Source organism: Salmo salar, chromosome 01 (assembly GCF_965601325.2).
Source record: "Salmo salar chromosome 01, fSalSal1, whole genome shotgun sequence".
Lineage (NCBI taxonomy): Eukaryota > Metazoa > Chordata > Actinopteri > Salmoniformes > Salmonidae > Salmo > Salmo salar.
The window spans coordinates 81690152-81712914 of record NC_138291.1 but is presented as its reverse complement, the minus strand read 5'-3'; the positions used below and the strand labels follow the sequence as shown (position 1 = coordinate 81712914).

Sequence of the window (22763 nt, the reverse complement as noted above, 5' to 3'; positions counted from 1 at the left end):
TATGAGTGAATGACAAAACAGTTGCTTTCAAGGGCAGCCAGAATTGCTCTCAGCCATAACCATTATCTCTGGGACCAGGTCCTATTAATTCACACTGCTTAAAAGCCAGTTGGCTGGATCTGACTTACAACCTCCACCAAGAGGAAACTACCCTGGCTATAGAGGAGCTGAGGTATAAGGCCATGAGTGCTCTTGTGTGCAGTGACTATCCCATGCTGTCTCTGTTGACTTGAGGACATAAGACACTTAACTCTCTTCAAAAGGAGAGGGAGGGAAGAAGAGTGAAATGCATTTCTAATGGGCCTTGTCACCAATTAGGAAGCAGTGATGTAGCCAAGCCATTGTTCAGCCCTCGGAATGGCTGCGAGCCAGAGATTTTTTAGTCAGGAAGAATCAACCTGACTACTTCACTCACTGATAAGCTTCAATAACCACATTAAGAGTAGTGCATGGATCTCACTGTGTGTAATACCCACTGAGGCAACCGTTGCCTCCCTACAACTATTTGGTTCTGCCCGTTCTTGGCAAATAAGATTTCACATTGACACTATAACCTCTTATCCTACGATGACAGCTTACATAAAACTGATTGCACCACACATAATATCCATTATACCGACAGCCAAGGCCCATAATACAACATTTGAACTCTTATTTTGGGGACAGGGATTCAGATGCAGTTCACAAGGGGAATATTAAACTATGCTGAAATATAAGTAGACAAGTTATTGTGCAACGTAATATTTCAACATTCCCAGGACAGATACACATTTGTCATATTTTTGATAAAAACCTTTTATATGAAATGTAAAATACTTGTTGCAAAAATAAGCTTTACATACCACCGGTCACCAACAGACAAATCTCTTCAGTGTGCTGACATGCCTTACATGAGGTCTAAAAAGCACAATGTTCCATGTACTCCTACATCCTAGAAATCTCTTACACACAAGGTGTCATGAGGATAGATAAATGGCATGCCTGTAGGGACAACTAGCATATACACCACCAGCATTGCTATTCTACCACTTGTGAACACTATAGTAAATAGCTTTACTTTTTTATATCAAAAATTGCTCAGGAGTAATCATCATCTTTGTTCTAATATACATCTGGCTATACATCTGCAGTTGACATGATGTTAAAATTAAGAGAGGGTTACAATACAAATACAGGATTTTAAGTCAAAATCATCAGCATTCCTGGACATGGAGTTTTATATAATTGGATACTTGTTGTGGATATAACATTTCTTTAAAATGTGTAATTTGTTAGACTGAACAATGCCACACAGTGTTAGACAGGGATACTGCGTCTTTTGTCCATTGGTGTTGTGTTGAGGTTTTCTGACCTCTTGTGGCATTTAGTTGAATGTGCATACTTACGCTTGTTAACTGGATTCACTAAAAAGCTAATTGCAGGGTAAATAGTAAGTACAAACTGCTGCAATAGAAAAATTACTTTAATGAATTGTACATAAACATTACAGAGGATTGGAACCTACCAAAAATGGCCACCAGTTAAAAACCAAAGATTATCCCACAATTCAATGAAATCAAACTAACTAAACAGCAGAAATGACATTGTTAGATATAATACCTATATCTGGTTAAATCATGATCATCATAGCCTTGTTAAACTGTGTGCAGAAAATCTTGACTTTAGTAATGCCATCTCCGTAACTTATGTTAACCAATGCATTTTAACCACCACCACGCACATTCTTACCATAATTACTCAACACAGTTTACAATAAAATAAAATGAAAAACATATTGAAAGACAACATTAATGAAGGCAGTCATCAGACCTCTTCATAAACTGTGCATCAAACTTTAAATGTTATGTTTAACAAAATGTAGGACCATACTTTAAACAAACTAAGGCCTATTTAAAATGACTCACAAATCCCTTGAAAGCAAATGTCATCCTATATTACAGGTGGCATTAGTGTTACATTCCACAAACTCACATTATACATCGACAGGCTCAAACATGGACACCCCTTTCCCTCTACAGGATATAATGCACTGCATACTACATGACTGACGATCACATGTAGCATCCGCCACTAGGCTACGATACCTGGTGTCATATATTCCCCTCTTTCTCTGCCACATCTAAAATGCTCTGTGGGGAACTTCTTATTTACGTACATTTTATTATGATTTGCAAAGTATTATATATATAAACAAAAAAATCTGATTGTTCCTTGAGTTACAACATGACCACCCTGTTTCCAAGAATCAAGCAGTACAATTTTAAGTTTGAATGCCAGCAAACAGATCCAAATAGCAGTAGACACATTCAATTAAAAACTGTTAGGGTTTTTCAGATAGAGTATTTCTGTGCGAACTCACACCAAGTGGAACCTTCCTGTATCTATGTTCCATGTGAGATATGACACTGATTATAATGGAATGCATGACCATACCGCACTAGCCACTACACTAACAGTTTCCCCTTCAGGGGAGGGTAGTAGACCGGTGTGGCATGGTCACACACACTAAACCCTGCACCCTTAACATTGAGGTTCACAGTGTCTGTCTCAGAATGCTCACAGTCGTCCAGTTGAAAGTCTGAGTTGAAGCAGATCTCGATCTGCCCCAAGATTTGCACCTTCCCTTCCTGTAAACAATAAATAACTTAATGATAAATCTAGAATGTATGGTTAGGATTCATGATTTTATCTTTAAGTTGTGTACAATGACTATTCTTCATGTAGAATGATTAGAGAAACGTATTCTAAATACAAAATGGTATGCAATTCTTGTTATCCTATACTCGTCAAAGAAAACCTGTAGCATATCCATTAACTAGTTGTGCTTGAGTTTGCATTTTACCCAAAGACAAAATATAAAAAACATGATACCTTTGGATGAATACACTGAATCTTTGGTTTCACGTTGTAGAAGTTGAGAATGTTTCCTTCAATGAGGTCAAACTAAAAACAGACGTAATCAATTTTACCACAAGTACTCATCACATGCTATTAGAACCTGACCGACATGGGTTTTTGGGTTCCGATTCCAGACCTTTTTCACATTTTGTTGTGTTATAGCCTGAATTTAAAATGGATTACATTTTTATTTTTTTACAAACAAATTTAAAATAAAAAGCTGAAATGTCTTCAGTCAATAAGTATTCAACTCTTTGTTATGGCTAGCCTTAAGTTCAGGAGTAAAAATTTGCTTAACATGTCAAATAATAAGTTGCATGGACTCACTCTGTATAATAATAGTGTGTAGCATGATTTTTGAACGACTACCTCATCTCTGTACCCCACACATACAGATAATTGTAAGGTCCCTCAGTCAAGCAGTGAATTTCCAACACAGATTCAACCACAAAGACCAGTGAGGTTTTCCAATGCCTCACAAAGAAGCTTACCCATTGGTAGATGGGTAAAAATAAAAAAAAGCTGACAAATATCCCTTTGAGCATGGTGAAGTTATTAATTACACTTTGGATGGTGTATCAATACACCCAGTCACTACAAAGATACAGGTGTCCTTCCTAACTCAGTTGCCGGAGAGGAAGGAAACCACTCAGGGATTTCACCATGAGGCCAATGGTGACTTTAAAACAGTTACTGAGTTTAAAACCCCCTAGAGTCGATGTCCACACCCCCGTGGAAATCGAATTAGATTATTATAATTTTTTTTAACCCGTCAGTTTAAACCAGAGTTTTTTTTTGTTGTTGCATGGGCTACGTCTCAATCCACCGGATCCTGTTCCGCATTGGTGGTGAAAGGTGGCAGAGCTTGAGTGGTGTTTATCAGACCATGAGATATCCCGAAAATCGGTCCTGTCACAACATATGTAGCGACCGAACGGTTTTGCTCTACGACCCCCACAAGTGTCACGGGACTTGTCTGAAATCGGTACAGCCGATCTGACAGCATCTGTGTGTACAACCCAGCACAGTTTGGGCTACACACTAATATGGAAAGGAGATTCTCTCACTAACACATACATGCCAGTTGTTTTGCTCTAGAACACCTACAAGTCTCACGAAACTAGTCTGAAGGTAGCCAGGTACCAGTTTAAAAAACAAATGGCAGTATTATATATGGAGATTAGTTTAATGCCTAAAATATGGGGTTAAATACAGTGAGGGGAAAAAAGTATTTGATCGTTTGCCCACTGACAAAGAAATGATCAGACTATAATTTTAATGATGGTTTTATTTGAACAGTGAGAGACAGAATAACAACAAACAAATCTAGAAAAACGCATGTAAAAAAATTTTTGAAATTGATTTGCATTTTAATGAGGGAAATAAGTATTTGACCCCCTCTCAATCAGAAAGATTTCTGGCTCCCAGGTGTCTTTTATACAGGTAACGAGCTGAGATTAGAAGCACTTTCTTAAAGGGAGTGCTCCTAATCTCAGCTTGTTACCTGTATAAAAGACACCTGTCCACAGAAGCAATCAATCAATCAGATTCCAAACTCTCCACCATGGCCAAGACCAAAGAGCTCTCCAATGATGTCAGGGACAAGATTGTAGACCTACACAAGGCTGGAATGGGCTACAAGACCATCGCCAAGCAGCTTGGTGAGAAGGTGACAACAGTTGGTGCGATTATTCGCAAATGGAAGAAACACAAAAGAACTGTAAATCTCCCTCGGCCTGGGGCTCCATGCAAGATCTCACCCCGTGGAGTTGCAATGATCATGAGACCGGTGAGGAATCAGCCCAGAATTACACGGGAGGATCTTGTCAATGATCTCAGGCAGCTGGGACCATAGTCACCAAGAAAACAATTGGTAACACACTACGCCGTGAAGGACTGAAATCCTGCAGCGCCCGCAAGGTCCCCCTGCTCAAGAAAGCACACATACATGCCCGTCTGAAGTTTGCCAATGAACATCTGAATGATTCAGCGGACAACTGGGTGAAAGTGTTGCGGTCAGATGAGACCAAAATGGAGCTCTTTGGCAACTCAACTCGCCGTGTTTGGAGGAGGAGGATTGCTGCCTATGACCCCAAGAATACCATCCACACTGTCAAACACGGAGGTGGAAACATTATGCTTTGGGGGTGTTTTTCTGCTAAGGGGACAGGACAACTTCACCGTATCTGCTATTCAATGCGTTTCTATGGGCTAATAGCAGTAAGGCCAAATTCAACGTTTCATGAAAAAAAATTATAATAATGGACCCCCCAGCTTAGACGCTTAAAGATGAATGGCTGTCATAGGGAAAAAATGAGGATGGATCAACAACACTGTAGTTACTCCACAATACTAACCATACAGGCAGGCCAGAGGTATTTCAACTAGGACTTTCCCCTCAAAAACCATGCGGATGAGGCCTCAACCCTTTCCTTTCATATTTGCCCTGTTCTTTCTTTGTTTCGGACTATTACCAAAATCATTGATGTATGGTAAAGTTGCCTGTAATACAGACTATAGTACAGCAGTCTTTGAAGATCTCAGAGGATTCACCAGCAATTGTTAGTGGACACGGACTGTCCACCATCTGAAGCTCTTTTCCAGCACACCTTGATCACACCGTTACTTTTTAAACCTGATCGTGAGACCTCTCAATTTCAGGGCAATGGCAGCATACTAAAACCAAACAGGGAATCATTTATACTCAAAATTCTTTAATGAATTTATGTTATCCATTTGCAGGCTAGTTTAATACATACATGGTCTGTCTGTGTACCTTTTTATCATATGTTAATGTTTCCCGTTTTTAACATTGTGTCAGTATAACGTGTCGATAGCAAGGGGACTTTTTATTTACTTTTACCCCTCAGAACTACAGATGTAGACAGGTCCTAGATCAGCACTCCTACTCTGATGCTTTGTGGATACGGGTCCTGATCTCCACAGGTTAGTATTGCGTTGAAGAACTGATTGATTAGTTGGTCTAGCCTGTTATGATGGACTGTATAAACCTCAGACTTGTTCTAGGCCTATTTCTAATGATATTATATGTATTTTACTGGTATTTCAAGATGGGCAATATAAACCAGTGACTTGTTCCTACCTCAGATTTCTACATTTGTAAATATGTATTTTAAAAGGATATGTTTTCTTATTGTCAAGAAATATAATTTGGAAGTTTGATGTAAGTGTTTGTGATTAGTTTGACTTGAGACAATTGCCAGCAGCATACCACCCTTTCCCTGTGTAGGGTGCGGTCTTTCAGATGGGAGGTTAAATGGTTGTCCTGACACTCTGGTCATTAAAAATGGCACTCATCTTAAGAGTAGGGGTGTTAACCCTGGTGTCCTGGCTAAATTCCCAACCTAGTCCCATTCCATCAAGGCCACCTAATCATCCCCCTCATTTCTAACTGGCATATCACTCCTCACCTGATGGGTGGTGAGCGCTGTGGCACAAAAATGGTTGCCATTTACTATGTAAAGTCCTTTGAGTACCTCAGTTGGTACAAAAGTGTTACATAAATCTAAAAAATCTAATCTATTTGACCGAGTGAAAAGAAGGAAGCCTGTACAGAATAAAAATATTGCAAAACATACATCCTGTTTGCAACAAGGCACATAATATTGCTGTGGCAAAAAAAAATTTTTGTCCTGAATGCAAAGTGTTATGTTTGGGGAAAATTCAATACAACACACTACAGAGTATCACACTTCATATTTTCAAGCATAGTGGTGGCGGCATCATGTTATGGGTATGCTTGTAATTCTTAGAATGGGGAGTTTTTCAGGATAAAAAAGAAGCACAGGCAAAATCCTAAAGGAAAATCTGGTTCAGTGTGCTTTCCACCAGACACTGGGGGATGAATTCACCTTTCAGCAGGACAATGACTTAAAGCACAAGTTGCTGACCAAGAAGACAATAAAATGTCCCTGAGTGGCCCAGTTACAGTTTTGAATAAAATCTACTTGGAAATCTATAGCAAGACCTTAAAATGGTTGTCTCGCAAGAATTTAAAAGAATAAATGGGCAAATGTTGCACAATCCAGGTGTGGAAAGCTCTTAGAGCAGGGATGTGCAACTGGCGGCCCGCAGGCCGGTCCTCGGATCATAAACAAAAAAAGAGCTAGGGTCTCAACTTACTGTTTCAAGTTAGAATAGTAGAAGGTGCAATTTCAAAATTTGGTTGTGCATTAGCAGTTTCTTTTGTTATGTCACTAATAATAGCTAATTTTCCTTTCAGCCCCATGGCAAAATGAGTAGAATTGCATGAAATTAGATAGAAAATCAGAAAATCTTATCTCCACCCCATAGCAAAATGTGTAAAATTGAGGAAATTAGCTGTGTAACAACTATGCACGTGGGTACGCAGAACCACGAGCAACTGCAGCCCCTCGTGAGTTGTTCAGATTTTTTGTCTTAGAGACTTACCCAGAAGGACTCACAGCTGTAATCGCTGCCAAAGGTGCGTCAATAAAGTATTGACTCAGGGGTGTGAATACTTATGTAAATGAGATATTTCTGTATTTAATTTTCAATGAATTTGCTACAATTTCTAAAAACATGTTTTCACTTTGTCATTATGGCGTATTGTTGGTGAGAAAAAAAAATATTTAATCCATTTTGGATTCAGGCTGTAACACAACAAAATGTGGATGGAATAAGTCAAGGGGTATGAATACAGGGCCTTCTGAAAGTATCTGCTGATATACAGTTGAAGTCGGAAGTTTACATACACCTTAGCCAAATACATTTAAACTCAGTATTTCACAATTCTTGACATTTAATCCTAGTAAAAATTATCTTAGGTCAGTTCGGATCACCACTTTATGTTAAGAATGTGAAATGTCAGAATAATAGTAGAGTGATTAATTTATTTCATCAAATCCCCTGTGGGTCAGAAGTTTACATACACTCAATTAGTATTTGGTAGCATTGCCTTTTAAATTGTTTAACTTGGGTCAAACATTTCGGGTAGCCTTCCACAAGCTTCCCACAATAAGTTGGGTGAATTTTGGCCCATTCCTCCTGACAGCTGGTGTAACTGAGTCAGGTTTGTAGGCCTCCTAGCTCGCACACACTTTTTCAGTTCTGCCCACACATTTTCTATGGGATTGAGGTCAGGGCTTTGTGATGGCCACTCCAATACCTTGACTTTGTTGTCCTTAAGCCATTTTGCCACAACTTTGGAAGTATGCTTGGGGTTATTGTCCATTTGGAAGACCCATTTGTGACCAAGCTTTAACTTCCTGACTGATGTCTTGAGATGTTGCTTCAATATATCCACATAATTTTCCTACCTCATGATGCCATCTATTTTGTGAAGTGCACCAGTCCCTCCTGCAGCAAAGCACGCCCACAACATGATGCTGCCACCCCTGTGCTTCACATTTGGGATGCTGTTCTTCGGCTTGCAAGCCTCCCCCCTTTTCCTCCAAACAAAACGATGGTCATTATGGCCAAACAGTTCTATTTTTGTTTCATCAGACCAGAGGACATTTCTCCAAAAAGTATGATCTTTGTCCCCATGTGCAGTTGCAAACCATAGTCTGGCTTTTGTATGGCAGTTATGTAGATATAGGACTCATTTTACTGTGGATATAGATACTTTTGTACCCGTTTCCTCCAGCATCTTCACAAGGTCCTTTGCTGCTGTTCTGTGATTGATTTGTACTTTTCGCACCAACGTGTGTTCCTCTCTAGGAGACAGAACGCGTCTCCTTCCTGAGCGGTATGAGGGCTGCGTGGTCCCATGGTGTTTATACTTGCCTACTATTGTTTGTACAGCTGAACGTGGTACCTTCAGGCGTTTGGAAATTGCTCCCAAGGGTGAACCAGACTTGTGGAGGTCTACAGTTTATTTTCTGAGGTCTTGGCTTATTTCTTTAGATTTTCCCATGATGTCAAGCAAAGAGGCACTGAGTTTGAAGGTAGGCCTTGAAATACATCCAAAGGTACTCCTCCAATTGACTCAAGTGATGTCAATTAGCCCATCAGAAGCTTCTAAAGGCATGACGTCATTTTCTGGAATTTTCCAAGCTGTTTAAAGGCACAGTCAACTTAGTGTATGTAAACTTCTGACCCACTGGAATTGCGATACAGTGAATTATAAGTGAAATAATCTGTCTGTAAACAATTGTTGGAAAAATGACTTGTGTCATGCACAAAGTAGATGTCCTAACTGACTTGCCAAAACTATAGTTTGTTAACAAGAAATTTGGAGTGGTTGAAAAACGAGTTTTAATGACTCCAACCTAAGTGTATGTAAACTTCCGACTTCAACTGTAGTGTTTTAAGAGGGGAAATTAAAGAGTAATTTTTCCACACTGATTTCTTAAAAATTGCCATCCTGAAGACCAATTGTCCAAGAAATGTGTTTCAAATGTTGATTCCTTACATTGTGACAATAATGAAACATCATGGGAATGGCTGTGAATCTTCAGTTGAGCATGAAATTCCCTTTTATTCATCCTATTTATTGAATATAGGTTATCGTGGTAAAAGGCCAATACCGCCCGATAACCTGGTATTGAATGCATGCACACATCTGGGTCATTTTACTGCCAGTAACTAAGTAAATAGGAACAGGAAGTCAAATGACTTGCAGTAAATTAGCCACTGTTGACATCACATACTCGCACATTTCAAATTGTCCGTGTTCCCAAAACACACAGTATAGTGTGTTGTTTGATACGATGCGGAAATGCTTGAAGTTTAAACATGCAACTATTTACTCTGTGAAAATGACATTGTCCCTTGGTAATGTAGTAATATTGATTTCATGTACTTACCGTGTAGTAAGTCTCAGAGGGCACAATGTTACATTTCTTCATCACCCTGAAAACATACAAAGAATTTATAAATAACTAGTAGAAAACATAAATTAGGGTTCAGGGTATTGAAACCATACATTATCCCATATGTTTCATGAGGGTACTTTATTGTTAATTCAGTACACTTACCCATCAAGGTCTAACTTGTGATACAGCTCCAGGGCTTTGCCAAAGTATTTGTGTTGACTGTTTAGGGACTCCGCTTTTGCAGCACATGTTCCATGTTTTTGCCATTCATATTTCCTGTAAATAGAAGATCAAACACTAACATTTGTTTAGAAAAATATTGTTACCTGAAAATATAACAATTACCTGGAGTAAAGTATTAATACAAAATAGAAAACTGGAACAGACCAGAATTTAGAGGATTCTGGAATTTTTAGATCCGGCCACCACTTCTGCATCTCTGGAAGTAGGTCCTGTAAAACATATTCATTATCAAATATTTATCTTAATTTCAAAATATATAAACACGTTTACTTTTACCATCAAAATGATATTTTGTCATGAATAAGCTCGAACTGCCTTTTGTAAATGTTTGTATTTTAAATGTTTTTTCCCCCAGCAGAACATACCTGGATTAGAGTTTCATTGAAGTGCAAAGATGAATTGCATTCCTGGCCTTTATCTGGCCTGTAAGACAGACATTGGTTAAATGTGTACAAAGATAAACTGTTTTGCATTCTGTTATGTTATGTTATCTGGTCAGTCAAAAAAATGCACTTTCCTACTGAATGTTGGAAGTCCTTCCTTACCACAGTCCATGCAAAGTCCAGTAGTCAAATTTGGAATGACAGTGTTCCATCTGCAAATAGAAATGTTAATTTTGTCACACAAGTTGGCAAATCTGGCAATTTAGGGCCACCGTATCAATCATACGATCAGATCACATGATACGCTGAGTTTATTATGCCATGAAACCATATAATAAAGTAACTTACACTGCAAAATGTGCTCGGCCAGTGGTGAGTCAGGATCAGCTTACTCCACATATGCCTGAAATAAAGTTACATTGAAGTGTAACATTAGCATAATCAAAGTGCCTCACTCATTTAATGGCCTTCAATTTGCATAGAGGCCGACGATGGAATGACACCAGCTCAGTGGTCTTGTGGTTAGTGTCCTCCCCGAGATTGGAAGGTTCCCTTGTCAAAACAAAGCTCTAAAAACGGGAAATGATCCCTCTACTTGGCATTCAACATTAAGGAGATGGATTGGAGGTAACCTCCTGTCCAGGGTGTGTACTTGTACATCAAGCTGCCCTATGGGCCATTGTGGCTTGAAAAAGGCTACTTACTGACTTTAGAATGACAGACAGAGTTAAGGGCTTGATGCAGAGGACAGGGTTGGCATCTGACATTAACCAGACAGATATAACCAGTAACGTTACTTACGGCAGCTCGAGTTCGAATGAAGAAGTCATCAGACTGCAGCCAAGGCACAGCAGGACAACAAATGCCAATGACTTCATATTTACACTGAAAGAAAGATAACTTACAATTAGGAGAAGTAGATTTTGGGTCATAGATGGACTGATTTTAGCTGGTCTAATATGTGATGGTAGGCAAACTCTTACAATTATAAAGCCTATTATAAACTATTCAATTTTAGTTTATAGATAGCTTGTGTAACAAACAGTTATATAATGGTTGGCATGGCGTGATTGTTATTTTGGTGCCTGTCAAATACTATTGAGTTTATATTTGCGCCCATCAACACCGCAGTCAAATAATGGAACGCTTTTCGCAACTCTGTTGCCAACCACCAAACCTGACGTGAATGTGGGGGAGTGCAACTTCAGTTTGCACAAAAGGTTACATACGTACATTATTTTACAAACACAAGGTCTCCAGTATCACCTGGGCCTGCCACCTGGCTAAACGTAGACTGTGTGGGTAACCTACGACGGACTCAATAAGTTCTTACCCGTGTTTTGTTCCTGTGGTTAAAAATAAAGTCGTATATACAACTATACGTTTGGAAGGGTCATTTAGATGAGGAAACAGAGATGTCGTTTGATAGATTAGCAATATGAAGATCCCACTAGTATCACTTATTATGGTTTAAAATGAGACAGCCACACTCCGTCCGATTAGACGTCTGGTAGAAGCCTACAACAACAATACCGTGAAATTGTTTCCCTCAACAGCTGAACTGAGAGTCACATGCTCAGAAAATGTAAGTCACGTGAGATCATGTGAAACGTGCATTGTAGGCAGCTGTACCGCACAGGCGCGCACACATACGATGATATTCCACTGGGCCACATACAGTTTAATAAAAATAAAAGCAAGACAAATGTGTTGAACCTTTATTGCAATTGCATTTATCTCTGTAATCCTTCTATAAAAAAACGGGCAGACATTGCAAAATGTTTTACAATGTTATTTTAGACAGTAGGCTATGTTATTGTATCATTTTAGACCTTGTAGATAAGTAATGGAGGAATTATGCTTGCATGAAGCTAACAAACTGTGTGACATTGCCTCAGGCTATTGGCAGGAATAGCCGTAGCCTAGGCTGTGTCTGTTAACCCAATCTCTTGTTAAAAATAGTGCTTGGCTACAGTTCAGGTTTCAGGAGGTCATCTTAAGATTCTGTCTTAAGGTTCCTTCAGTTGAGTATAGAGCTAAGCAATATTATATTAACATAGCTTAAAGCTAATAAATATAAAAACAAATATAGGCTATATCAAAATTATCCTAAATATCATGGATAGAGTTGAAAAAAAAAGTATGAAATTATTTAAATGATGTAAACTGAACACATTGTGCTCAGTCCAAATTTTGTAAATATTGCCAACTGGATACAGTTTTTATGACCTATTCAGTGATCAAAGAATAACTAATACTACGTGATATGTGCCTAGCCTACTGCAAGTAAGAAATTATGTTAAGGGTTGATGTAAAAGCTATATATAGTCATATGCCTATCCATAAATGGGATGCAAGAGTTGCTGCACTCTGTGTGGGTAATCTTTGGTTTTCATCAGCCAGTGACTCCCAAGCGGGTTTAGGCTGACCTACCTCTGCTTTGCGCTCGTGTAATCTCTTGGGGTAAGTCAGGCCTATTATTTCCTTCCTTTTCAGATTATTGGATTTTTCAGAAAGGTGTTGAATTGAGAGATGCATGCTTGGTTCTTGGTTATATCAGAATGTGGAGATTGATTAGTCCAGTTACCTAATTAGGGCCTAGGCTACTGCCTAGACCTTGACATAATAAGGATATTATCTAGCAATATTCATTTGAATAGTTTTTGGACACAAATGATTGATATGAGAATATTGCTCTGATGGCATGTTGATAAATGGAGGCATCAGCTTATATATTTTAAAATTAATTCTATAAAAAGACAGTTTACTTTGTCTTCTATATGCAGAGAAATGTGGCTCAGGAGTTCAAGTGTCAAGAGGTTGATATTTCTGGTACCTGAATCTCTGATGTTAAGCACTTTTGCTGCACTTGAGAATTAGCTGAACCTGACTGATAAATGAATGAGCGAATAAGATAGAAAAGGAAAAGAATAGAGTCAAAAAGCTGTTATTTGGTTGTAAACCTATTCCAATATACATTGAGAGGCAATATGCAACTTTGTAGGATTGTGGGAATTTAAGGCTGCCATAGGCCTATAGAACATTTCAACTATTTCCATATTCAGAGAACATTTTCAAAGCTACAGTAAGTTTTAAAGTAACTGTCCAGTGAAAACCTCACTTTTAAAAGTTAATATTCTGTTAACTGACACCCAAATAATGTTGTCCTTTACTCGTATTTGTGGCCAAAGCATACATTGGTGAAAAACACTTCAAAAACTCCACCTCAAACTTGTATCTCAAACAGACCGTTCATAAAATGCTTGCTATTTCCTCACAGAAAATGATGTCATTTTGGCTCATTGGCTGAGCTGGCCAATCAGCGGTCTACTGATGTGAATATTTTTTATGACCGGTTAACGCCCACACCATTCTGTTGTTGGGGTTCGCCCACATCATTCCATCAAAGAAAAGCTGCTTTTTAATTAACATACTTAACTAAACATTTTTGGAAGGATAACTATTTCACTCATATTATAATTAATTATAGGTCATATTTCATAGAAATCTGCAAACACTGGACAGTTACTTTAAACTAAGTTTTGACCTTATTCCCATATTATTTACTGCAATTAAAAATAACTTGCAAGTGCTCAGACTGTTCTTGTGTCTGTTAATATTCAATCTGTTAAAGGCTATATGGTTTTGTATGTTCTTATTTATCACCACATCACCTGTGAATATAGGCTATATTTAACTCCTTCATATTTAATAGGTGTCTGAATTACATTTAGATTGCTGTATTGTGAGAATAACTGGTAATAACTGAACTTTCATAGATGAATACTTAAGCCATTGACTAGCTCTAAGCCTCAACCCCCCCCCCCCCCCCCCACACCATCTAATTTAAACCTCCAATGAATTTGCTTTCCATTTCTTCTGCCCATAACTCAGACTCTTCCATTACATAAGAATAGGCCCAATCTTTCTCCCGCAGTGCAGGTTTGATGGAATTCTATCCCCAGTGTCTGTAACCTCACAGGCACTAATACCTAAGACATATAATTTGACGTTGAAGGACATACTGTACCGTACTGCATACTGTGCCCTGAAATGCATCAATGGATCAAAGAGCCCGAAGAGCCATGGATCTGTTGCATTGCATTGTAGTAATTCTACATTAACATGGTTTGTTGCCATCATCGAGATACAACTATTATACTGTATTTCTATGTTTGCCATTATATTGCTGTTAGCCAATAGAATACAGTAACTGTGTTCCTCATTTGAATCGCAGGTTATTAAAAGTTATCAACTATGGCTGCGACAGTTGCCAGACACAAGCACGTGCACGTCAGCCATGACTACCACAGTGCACAGTCTAAGGTGGTAGCAAAGCAGTACACAAGGTAAGGAGATGGGCCCATTGGAATCCTATGCTTCATTTGAAACATACTAGTGGTTTGGAAACTGGTGGCCAGATTTACAATTGTTTGCACAGGAGTATAAATTGCACCTGCTATTTACCAGAGTAAATTAAGCATTTAAACTGTTTAGAGCTTATTTAGCATAGTTAGATTAAATGTAAATTAAGACAGTTAACAATTTTTTTCTGGTCTTTATTCCCCTCGGAGAATAAAGAACTGGTGTAAATACATCAAGTAATTCTGGCCCTCGGTGTACAGTTTCAAATGGTAGTTAGTGTATTCAGCTGGGCATTTAACAGTGGCTAAGTTTACACCTAGAGAGAGCACTTGTAACCCACTAATAGGTTGGTTCCCTGCTAATTGTCAAATCTCATGTAACTATGCAACCATCCAATTGCTACTACATCACTGGATCACATTCTCTTCTATAAACTGGGGACACATATGCTTTACTGTCTTTTATGGTGACTAATTGTCATATTTGTTTGGGTATGATAATAATACCATTAACGTTTTCCACTGTAATACACCTTGGACTGATTTGCCTTTAAAGAAGGGTATGTTTACTTCTGTTTGTCGACGTCAGGAGTAGAGACAGGACACTCATATTAGTTTGTACCATACATTCTATGGATTGTACCCACTTTCATCTGTGTCATCTCCGATCACGTAATCTATATTACCGGTACACACTTCTATGATCATTCTGTCAGGTATGTATAGATTGATGATTCATCCGCAATAAATAGTACATTAGGTCATCTGACAAAAAGGGCATGAGAATACTGTCAACATGATGCTGTTAGAGGTCTTTTGATGCTAACGAAGTGCTCTGTAGCTCTATGACTACATTTACTCAGCAATAAGCCAATGATTAAAATGCAAATAAGATGCTTACTGTATGTATAGCAAATAATGATTGTTATGGTTAGACTTAACATAGATGTTTTTTGTGGTGCTTAGGTTTTCACTGTGTTGGGCCTTTCTTATATTAGTTCGTAAATGCTTGTTAACTTAAACAAAATTAGCTGTTTACACTGTTTTATGTTGACTTTTTGTAAATTATCCTTTAATAACTAAGTTTGTTTTGCTCATATAGCTCTGAGGTGGTGGAGGACGATTATCATCACAAACAAGAAACAAGAATCCAGGGAGTGGTAAGGTCCTCATCTGTCATGTTGGGAGATTTCAGCATGTCATCATAATTAAAGATGTCATTTGAAAAAGATGAGCGAAAATATTAAGTATCAGATCTGCACAAGTACACTTTTCACACATTTGAGCCAAGCCAAACCGTATTGTGCAGGCTCGGATATTTACTTTTTCCATTATCCTGTCTAGTCTAACCTGTCTAATCGGTCCCGTGTGGCTCAGTTGGTAGAGCATGGTGTTTGCAACGCCAAGGTTGTGGGTTCGATTCCCACGGGGGACCAGTACGGAGAATAAATGTATGAAATGTATGCATTCACTACTGTAAGTCGCTCTGGATAAGAGTGTCTGCTAAATGACTAAAATCTAAATGTAGCACAGTTCCAGTAACTATGATGGATGCATTACCTGGCCATGGCAGTACAGGTCGCCTCAGCTTGGCTTGGCTTAGTAGTTTGAAATGGGTATTGAAGAAAAATGTAAAATGTCCATTTTGCCTTCAGGTGAGGAAGAAGATGGTTGAGAAGTACGTCCGTGAGGAGTCTATGATCAGGGGCCCTAAGTTCCTGACCACACTCCGATCCCATACTGTTTGGGAGCACACTCCCGTGAAGCTATACTGCACGGTCGAGGGCTACCCAACCCCTTTTGTGAAATGGTGAGGATTCAGTCTAAATACAGATGTAGGATCGTCATTTGAGCCAGTTTGCTACAGCAGTAAAATAAGCCTGCAGCAACAAGAAATGTGAATTATTATGTGGATGATAATGAATGGACATTTTTAGTAGGGGTGATACATTTTTTCGTTATGGCAAATCAAGTCTGACATTTTTAAACCTAGAATACACTACAAGTTTGCAAGAAAATTCTCAGTTACAAAAGCGTGATCAAATTAAAATCCTACATCTGTGTCCAAAACAGTCATTCAGCAAGTTCAACAGCAGCATTTAGCGGCTTATTTTTCGGTGCAGAACGTTATTGTACTGGTGTAGCACAAAGGGAGAACTGCTTAATGCTAGTGTTTTTCTTTCATACCCTCTGTTAGAGTGAAATAGTGGTCAAAGTTTTACGGATGATTGATGGTGTTAGATTTTAGCTGAGGTTAAGAGTCAGCATAGCTAATCTTAACCTGTTACTGTCTCTGTAATAATGTTTTTTTTTCTCATTCTTGAGATTTACGTCTTATAGTTTTACACTAAAGGTATACGTTATGACAAAGGTACAGACTACTTATACACAGTCACATCACAATATTCTGCATACTGTTATTACTTTTTTCCTGTGTTACCACAGCCACTTGAAAGACTTCACCTTAACCATTTCTAATTGATTTCTCTCCAGGTATAAAGATGGTGTCAGCATTGACTTATCGTCAATGAAATACAATGTGCAGGACAATGTTGGAATTCATAACCTGGAGATCGTCAAGTAAGTTATTCTCACGGGAGGAAAAACCTTAGGCTGCACAGTGGATACACACATTCAGTGGTAAAACAATCACAGGTTTTTATATTATGGGAAATCACAGGTTTTTATATTATTTAGATCCATTTGTCCGGAAAACATTATCCTCTCATGGTAGCTTATCACCCCCATTTAAAAAGTCTTATACAATATCATGACTTTGCTCCTGGACCATCTGAGATTTTCATTGTGGCCTCCCTGCATTTCACTCACAATCACATTGTTTACTGTTAACTTAATTAACACGCAAGTGTCCACAAAAGGGAGCCTTGTGAATGGTGGAGCCGTAGCGGTGGAGCTTTTCCAATTTAGTCTAAAGCCCCCCTGGGCACTGCCCTCGTCTTGAGGACTCATCAGCTGTTCATAGCAAAGTGCTGAGCTCTTTGTCATTTGATCCTGGAGCTCCTTAAAGAGCACTGTATACGCTCGCTGTCAGTGTCAGGAGCACCAACGCTAAATCGCACCTTAAGTCTCAAAGCCCTTTTTGCCTCTCCAAATCAAAGTTAAGGGTCTCAATAAAGAAATGCCACTCTGTATTCTCCCTGGGTTCAAACTCTTTCACACTCAAAGAAAACAACCATGGTTTGGAAACAGTGAGGGAGAGTGAGCATGGACAGCTTTAAAATGGTATGTGCGGGGTCAAGGTCTTATATCTGTCACTATTTTCAACCTCCTCTCTCCTGGCAGCTTCAGATGTTTGCCATTCATGTCTTAGAGCTTCTCATGAATATCTCATGAATAATTAATGCAGTATTTTTTTTCCTGCATAGCATTATTCTCCAGTCTTAAGTTCCAAACATTTGATAATATCTGACCTTGAGTGTGTGGTTATACTGTAGAGGTCAAAATCAGAGACCCTTGGGGCGGAAGGTACTGTAGCCTTGTGGGTAGGAGTGTTGGGCCAGTATCCGAAAGGTTGCTGGATCGAATTCCCGAGCTGACAAGGTAAAAATCTGTTGTTCTACCCCTGAGCAAGACAGTTAACCTGCTGTTCCCCGGGCGCAGATGACGTGGATGTTGATTAAGGCAGCCCCCCCGCAACTCTCTGATTCAGAGGGGTTGGGCTAAATGCAGAAGACACATTTCAGTTGAATACATTCAGTTGTACAATTGACTAGGTATCCCCCTTTCCCTTTCTTTTCCCTTACAAGCTAGAAAATGATGTATATTTGCAGTATTCATTTACTGTGCATTCATAAAGTCATAGCACCATTTCAAATGAGGATCATGGCTTGATATTTCCCAGTAATCATTTTGTCAAATAGCAATTTGCATAATCTGCATAATTTATTATCCTTTGAAAGTTTACCATCCTGTAAATTCAACTCAGGAAATTATGTTTTGGTGGTTAGTCAATTAATCAAAGTCCTACATACAAAAATATACCCACACAAACTATAGATGGAGACAAAGTCTAAGCCTTAGGTATTGCTGAGATGTTTTTGTGTGTTCTTGTACATTATCAACAATGTATTCTTCTGGTATTCCCTATAGGTGTGAAACTGATGACACTGCGCAGTACACTGCTGTAGCTAGTAACATTCATGGACAGGTCTCTACTCAGGCCTCTGTCATTGTCAAGAGTAAGTTTGGCAAAGCAAACATAGATACGTTTTGTTAATGCATTGATTTTCATGATATGGCTTATTTAAATGATAACGGTATGTTTAAATACTTGATTTATACCACAGTACAATATTACAGTGTAATGTATTTTGTTGTTGTGTAGTGATTGTATGTGTATAATATGTCTGTTTCGCAGGATTCAGAGAAGAAGGGCATTTATCTTCCTATGCATGGCTTCCTTACACATGTAAGTCCACCCAACACCACTGTCCTGTGTATTCTTCCTGATACATTTATCCTCTGAGTAGATCTTGACCACTGTTGAGTCAAATCCAGTAACTGGGGATTGTTTGAATATAGCAACATTCTTCTTGCGTTGCAAGGATGTAGCCTACATATAAACAATGTTTATACTATTGTGAGAGACAAACATAAACTACTGTAGATGGTATATCAATTCAATCATGCATTCTCAACATATGAAAATAATGTTCTTTTTTATTTATCCCTGTAAGAATCGACAGAGACATTATCTGATGAAACTATACTAGTCACAACATGAATTGCACCTTTGTATGGATTTCTTTTAAAGAACACTACTAAGTCTTCCGAGTAATTCAGTGCTTTCTCTCTTTTAAAGTCTATGTAATTATATAAATCATTGCAGAATATATCATGGCCATCTGATCATGGCCATCTATAATTATATTACTAAAATAGAGTCATAATACTGTAAGTTTATCCTGTTTTACTATCTTCTGCAGTTCCCATGTTGCCGGAGATCAAATACACCAAGATCAACATCACCTTCCTGGAGACTTTTGGCTCGGTCTTTGGAACAGAAGGAGACACGGTCACATTGGCAGCCACAATGAACATTAGCCCCAACCTAGCCAATCTGCAGCCTGAAGCTCAATGGTTCAGAGATGGTAACACATTTTCTCTTGCAATCGTAACTGCTTTCAATAACAGCCGATTTACAAGACCATTTTTGTAACTTCAGCCACGGACAGTTCCTCACTTTTAATGTTGGCATTTTTGTTTTGTTTTAGATCATCGGCTGTCAGACTCCAAGTGGGTGAAGATAGAGTCTGGTAGAGGCGAGACCAAGCTGACCCTGCCTCATCTGAACAAGGATGATGAGGGCGTCTACACTCTCCGTATGGTGACAAAGGGGGGAGAAGCTGCGCACAGTGCATTCGTCTCCTGTGCCGGTAAAAAATCTTCTAACTTTGAGAATTGTATACCATCTCTGTGTGTACCAGCAATAAATCTACTTTGAAAACTGTAGTATGAGCCATATTCTTCTATTTTTCAAAAAGCTCTTTGGTCCTTGAATGATACTGTTCACAGGGAATTTCAAGTATAGCGTGATGTACTTTGACAGACTGTGATGATGTGACTTGCTTTGTGTCCCTATGCCAGATGGTCCACCCCCAGTACCTGGGTCTCCAGGTGCCCCTATGGACATCAAGATCCATGACGCCAACAGAGATTATGTCATCGTGTCCTGGAAGCCTCCCAACACCACTACTGAAGGCCCCATTATTGGATACTTTGTAGATAGGTAACGGAAGGTGTTAAAATGGGAATCAAATGTGAATATATCCAGCTACTTTTTCCCGCTACTTTTTCCCTGATGCCATTACCTGACCAGGAAAAACTCCAGGACCTCGTTATATACATTCTGGTAGTTTTTTTCTTAAAATCACATATCATTCTAGGCCAAAAATGGGAGGCAAATCTGTAAATTACAAGCTATAATCTCCCACAACTGTTCGTAGCTTGTAGCTATATATTGGAGATGTACCAATTTTCCTCCATTTTTTGCAGATGTGAAACTGGAACTGAAAATTGGGTGCAGTGCAACGACTCCCCCATTAAGATCTGTAAATACCCTGTGCCTGGCCTTTTTGAGGGCCACTCCTATTACTTCCGTGTGCGGGCGATAAACTCAAAAGGCATCAGCAAGCCCTCCAGAATGTCTGACCCCATTGCCGCCCTGGACCCAACTGAATTTGAAAGACTCCATGGTAATGTGAGGATGATATCGTAAACTTTAACTTGTGAGGTCACGTATTCCCTAGAATCAAATTAATGTATATCATTTTCTGTTTTTATCTTTGTTTGACAGCCATCAAGTTGGGTGGTAAACTTGACGTTGTAACTTACTACGATGACGTTGAAGGTACTAAATGGTTTTCTATGATGTATGGGGGTCCTTGAAACTCGATAACTAGTTTGATACAAAAATCTTTGATGTTCTTCTAAGCAGTCATGCTATTACTTTTTTAGGTTTATTTCTTTATACTTCATCGGTGTCAGTAGCACTAAGAAGAATAATGAGGGTAAACTACTTATTTAGAATATTGAGATATCATTAGCTCCTCACATTGTACCATGTCTTCCATCTGTACAATAAAACACCAATAATAACTGTCACATTTCACATTTTTCTTTTCACGATTCTCCCGTCTCAATAATTAGCAATAATTATACAGCCTAAATTTGGGCTCATCAGAGAGCTGCTGATTAGTTTTTGATGAGAATTCCATCAGGATGCTATGATCCAACCATCTGTGGCACCTTCTTCAGACTGAATGTAACACATCTATACTAGCAACAGATCAATGTGCATAGACAGGCTAGAGAAAAAGTATTCAGTACTACAATTTCATAACCTTGAAAACATTTGTTATTGTGGCAATATTTTTGTCAACTCGGGTGAATGTTCCCACTTGGGCAAAAGACAGGAAATCTCTGTGATGTCTTGTGTCCGTAGACGAGAAGAAGGTGCCAGGAACCCCCTCAAAGTTGCATGCCCCAGAGACCGACCGAACATATGTTGTCCTCAGCTGGAAACCTGCCCCCTATCACGGCCGGGCCCCAGTGTGGTACTATATTGAGAAGGTTGGTCTCTCACTGTTCTCCCCCAGGTTTTTTTTTTTTTTCCGAAATTTTGCAGCTACGGAATAGAGACACATTTCAACATGGAATTGATAGATTTGTGTCCTCTAAAACAGGGTTCTCAAAGTGGGGTCTGTGGCCAGATCTCAAAATATAAAAAAAATATAAAAAATACAAATGTCTCATTTATTTTTAGGATTATTACTAACAAGAACAGATTCAATATTTTTATTAAATAAATGCACTGTAACATCTCTCTGCCTCATGCGACATTTGTAGAATTGCAGGATCTTAGCTTTAAAGCTGCAACAACATATCTGTGCCACATTACAAATGGTGTAGAATTGCAGGAAATTAGCTTGAAAACTGCACAAGAGGCGGGCCTTTAAAATGTTCCTTCCTAGGGCCCGAGACTTGGTTCGTCCGGCCATGCACTGTGGAAGTTGTAGTAAAATTCCTTGTATGTAAAATGTTTTTTTTTATCTCACTCAAGTTGTGTTCTGATTATGAGGTCAGCGGGCCCAACAAGTTTGAGAAACTCTGCTCTAAAACAGATGGAATCTTTCTTAAGATGCGTTCAATAGTATAATCGAGGGCAAAAACAATCAGGGTCACCACCCGAATGAATAGCTGAAGTCAGCAAAATGAATTGGGGTTCTAACTTTCTCTCTATTTCATTTGCCTCTTTCTGTGGATGTTGTAACAGGGTGTAAATGTTGTTTTTGGGGTTCTTCCGTCACAGTGCCTAGCTGAGACCGGTGCGTGGCAGAGGGTGAACACTCAGGTGCCTGTGAGATCTCCTCGCTATGCCGTGTTTGACTTGGCTGAGGGAAAACAATACTTGTTCCGCGTGCTGGCTGCAAACATGTACGGCAGCAGTGAAGCCTCTGAGCCTACTGAGCCTATTCAGACTCAAGAGCTGCGTGGTAAGAGGGTCCTCTTCAATGGCTTTTTAGGTATCTCTTAGAGTCCTCCCCAAGGTTGTG

General features: G+C 39.0%; 2 protein-coding genes and 1 non-coding gene across 4 annotated transcripts in view; 2 read left to right on the top strand and 1 right to left on the bottom strand.

Annotated features, from left to right (window-relative positions):
* Positions 1 to 1444: 1444 nt before the first annotated feature.
* Positions 1445 to 11914, bottom strand: LOC106612524 (ribonuclease T2). The gene is made up of 10 exons (XM_014213728.3): positions 11658 to 11914; positions 11126 to 11209; positions 10673 to 10727; positions 10487 to 10536; positions 10307 to 10364; positions 10086 to 10150; positions 9861 to 9974; positions 9690 to 9735; positions 2872 to 2943; positions 1445 to 2627 (listed from the first exon to the last, which is right to left on the bottom strand). Exons 2-10 carry the CDS (start codon positions 11200 to 11202, stop codon positions 2445 to 2447), a joined length of 720 nt encoding a protein of 239 aa, XP_014069203.1. The 5' UTR covers positions 11203 to 11209; positions 11658 to 11914; the 3' UTR covers positions 1445 to 2444.
* A 740-nt stretch (positions 11915 to 12654) lies between these two features.
* The window catches only part of LOC106612511 (myomesin-2), a 30003-nt gene continuing 19894 nt past the window's right edge, over positions 12655 to 22763 (top strand). Inside the window, exons 1-14 of one of the 2 annotated variants that reach the window (XM_014213695.3) lie at positions 12655 to 12787; positions 14562 to 14673; positions 15791 to 15848; positions 16344 to 16498; positions 17182 to 17268; positions 18799 to 18887; positions 19067 to 19117; positions 19635 to 19799; positions 19923 to 20084; positions 20296 to 20437; positions 20704 to 20903; positions 21005 to 21058; positions 21653 to 21780; positions 22520 to 22703. In XM_014213695.3, the coding sequence (XP_014069170.1) occupies positions 14582 to 14673; positions 15791 to 15848; positions 16344 to 16498; positions 17182 to 17268; positions 18799 to 18887; positions 19067 to 19117; positions 19635 to 19799; positions 19923 to 20084; positions 20296 to 20437; positions 20704 to 20903; positions 21005 to 21058; positions 21653 to 21780; positions 22520 to 22703 (1567 nt within the window). In that variant the 5' untranslated portion in view covers positions 12655 to 12787; positions 14562 to 14581. Of the gene's footprint in view, positions 12788 to 14324; positions 14453 to 14561; positions 14674 to 15790; positions 15849 to 16343; positions 16499 to 17181; positions 17269 to 18798; positions 18888 to 19066; positions 19118 to 19634; positions 19800 to 19922; positions 20085 to 20295; positions 20438 to 20703; positions 20904 to 21004; positions 21059 to 21652; positions 21781 to 22519; positions 22704 to 22763 lie in introns of those variants that run through there. The other variant, XM_014213703.3, reaches the window with a different exon arrangement.
* Positions 16049 to 16124, top strand: trnaa-ugc (transfer RNA alanine (anticodon UGC)). The gene has a single exon. It is a non-coding gene; the product is annotated as a tRNA-Ala (tRNA).